General features: G+C 36.4%; 1 protein-coding gene across 2 annotated transcripts; it reads left to right on the plus strand.

Annotated features, from left to right (window-relative positions):
- Nucleotides 1-750: 750 nt before the first annotated feature.
- Nucleotides 751-1,689, plus strand: LOC109535252. Of its 2 annotated transcripts, none has more exons than XM_019901137.2 (2): nucleotides 751-1,014; nucleotides 1,091-1,689. In XM_019901137.2, exons 1-2 carry the CDS (start codon nucleotides 792-794, stop codon nucleotides 1,672-1,674), a joined length of 807 nt encoding a protein of 268 aa, XP_019756696.2. In that variant the 5' UTR covers nucleotides 751-791; the 3' UTR covers nucleotides 1,675-1,689. The 2 variants fall into 2 exon arrangements, with proteins under 2 accessions (XP_019756696.2, XP_019756697.2); XM_019901138.2 differs by having other exon boundaries at nucleotides 1,115-1,689.
- The last annotated feature ends 12 nt before the right edge of the window (nucleotides 1,690-1,701 follow it).

Below are 1,701 nucleotides of genomic sequence, written 5' to 3' on the forward strand. Positions count from 1 at the left end.
ATCTGAATTTTCATTGATCAATGAATAGCAAATATTTCAGAGCAAAAGGAAATATTTTTTAAATATTATTTAAATGTTATTTAGAAAATATTTGTTTCTAGTATTTAATTAGCATGAAGTAAATAAAATAATAATAGGTTTTCTTAGTACGTAATACTTTTTGTGTCTATATATAACACCACTAACACGCAAAAAGTTACTAATATATTATTTTAATAAGTGGGAACAAACTTTAGAACATAATATTTCAATTTTTATTGGTCAATGAATAGAAAATATTTCAGAGCAAAAGAAAATATTTTTTAAATATTATTTGAATGTTATTTCAAAAATATTTGTTTCCAATATTTAATTAACATGAATAATTATTCACTAATTTAAATAAAACTGAATCAGCCTTACCAAAAACAATAGGCAAAGAATAATAAAATATTAATTCATAGACGTAGATGTTGTAACTTTTCAACTTTTGTTTGCAACAAATAATAACTATTTTCATCCCCAAATGCGAGCAAGCTGAGCAAAAACTACAAAAGTCCTCAACTGTTGAAAACAATACGACTGACCATCATATATGCACGTAAACATCAATACTTATCGTGCCTTTTATCTTATTTAAGAGTGGAAATTATTTACATTACTTTACTTCGCGACAATATTTTGCAATCCAGGATTATGGTTGCTACCTAAGAACAAGCCGATAACATTGGAAAAAAACAAAAACGGCTGATATGCTTTTGATATAAAAGACCGACGATGTGCCGAACAAATCATTCCAATCCACTCTGAAGATGAAGTGCGCTATTCTTTTAGCTATTGTTGCATTCTCCAACGCTTCTCCCCTTTTCGGGACATACGGGGTTGACTACCCTACGGGCGGCCTTTGGGGGTACCAACAAGCCCAAATCGAGCCAATCAATCGCTATGGGTTCTCCAAGAACACCATTTGCGACCAACTAAGGAGAATTAAGGACTTGCAGTGGAGAGTGGAGCAGAACCCTTCACAGCTTTTCGGTGAGAAAAAAAAAGTTTTATTTGCAAGGTTTTACTTGTTGGTTTTACCCCGGTATATTTTTCAAAAATTCTCAAGATTCTGAATTCCATCACGGACTAGACACCAGCAACTACCATCCATATGTTCATCAAATGTGTGGTGAAGAAGCCGCCTCAGTGTTTCAGCAACTGAATAACCATCAGCACTACTTCGGAGTGGGAACTTACACTCCAACTGGCTTTACCACCGACAATGCTCACTTTCAAGTTGGAGGAGTGGCTAATGGCGTCAACACTGAAACCATCCACAAACTGGCCGATGAACATGAAAAGACCAGCATCGAAATGGAAATAAACCATCACCAACATTCGGCTCAACAGTTGAAGCAACAGCAGCAATTCGTCGACCAGCAAAAGCACGAGATTCAGAACCAATTGGCTTCGGGAGGACATTTTGGGGCCACCAAACAAGTCTACAACCTGAAGCAACTGCATGAGAATCTTCACCAGCAGGAATGCCAGCTGATCAAGGAGCAACTTTCCCATCACATTGCCGCCTTGGAGTTGCAAATCGCTCTTATCCATAAGGATGTTCAATTGTTGGACGACACTGTTCAAGAACATGAAGTTCAAAGAATTACCGCTGGAAGCGATTTTTCGACGAGGAATTGGTCTGTTTAGGTTTAGATGGATTTCGTTGAAACTGCC

Source organism: Dendroctonus ponderosae, unplaced genomic scaffold, assembly GCF_020466585.1.
Source record: "Dendroctonus ponderosae isolate FM_Combo_2020 unplaced genomic scaffold, Dpon_F_20191213v2 Dpon_F_20191213_5, whole genome shotgun sequence".
Taxonomy (NCBI): domain Eukaryota; kingdom Metazoa; phylum Arthropoda; class Insecta; order Coleoptera; family Curculionidae; genus Dendroctonus; species Dendroctonus ponderosae.

What these genes read in the sequence shown, in the direction of transcription:
- LOC109535252 (XM_019901137.2), top strand. Translation starts at nt 792, where the DNA reads ATGAAGTGCGCTATTCTTTTAGCTATTGTTGCATTCTCCAACGCTTCT. An exon ending in GAACCCTTCACAGCTTTTCG is followed by an intron (nt 1,015 to 1,090) that starts GTGAGAAAAAAA and finishes AAAATTCTCAAG; the next exon opens with ATTCTGAATTCCATCACGGA.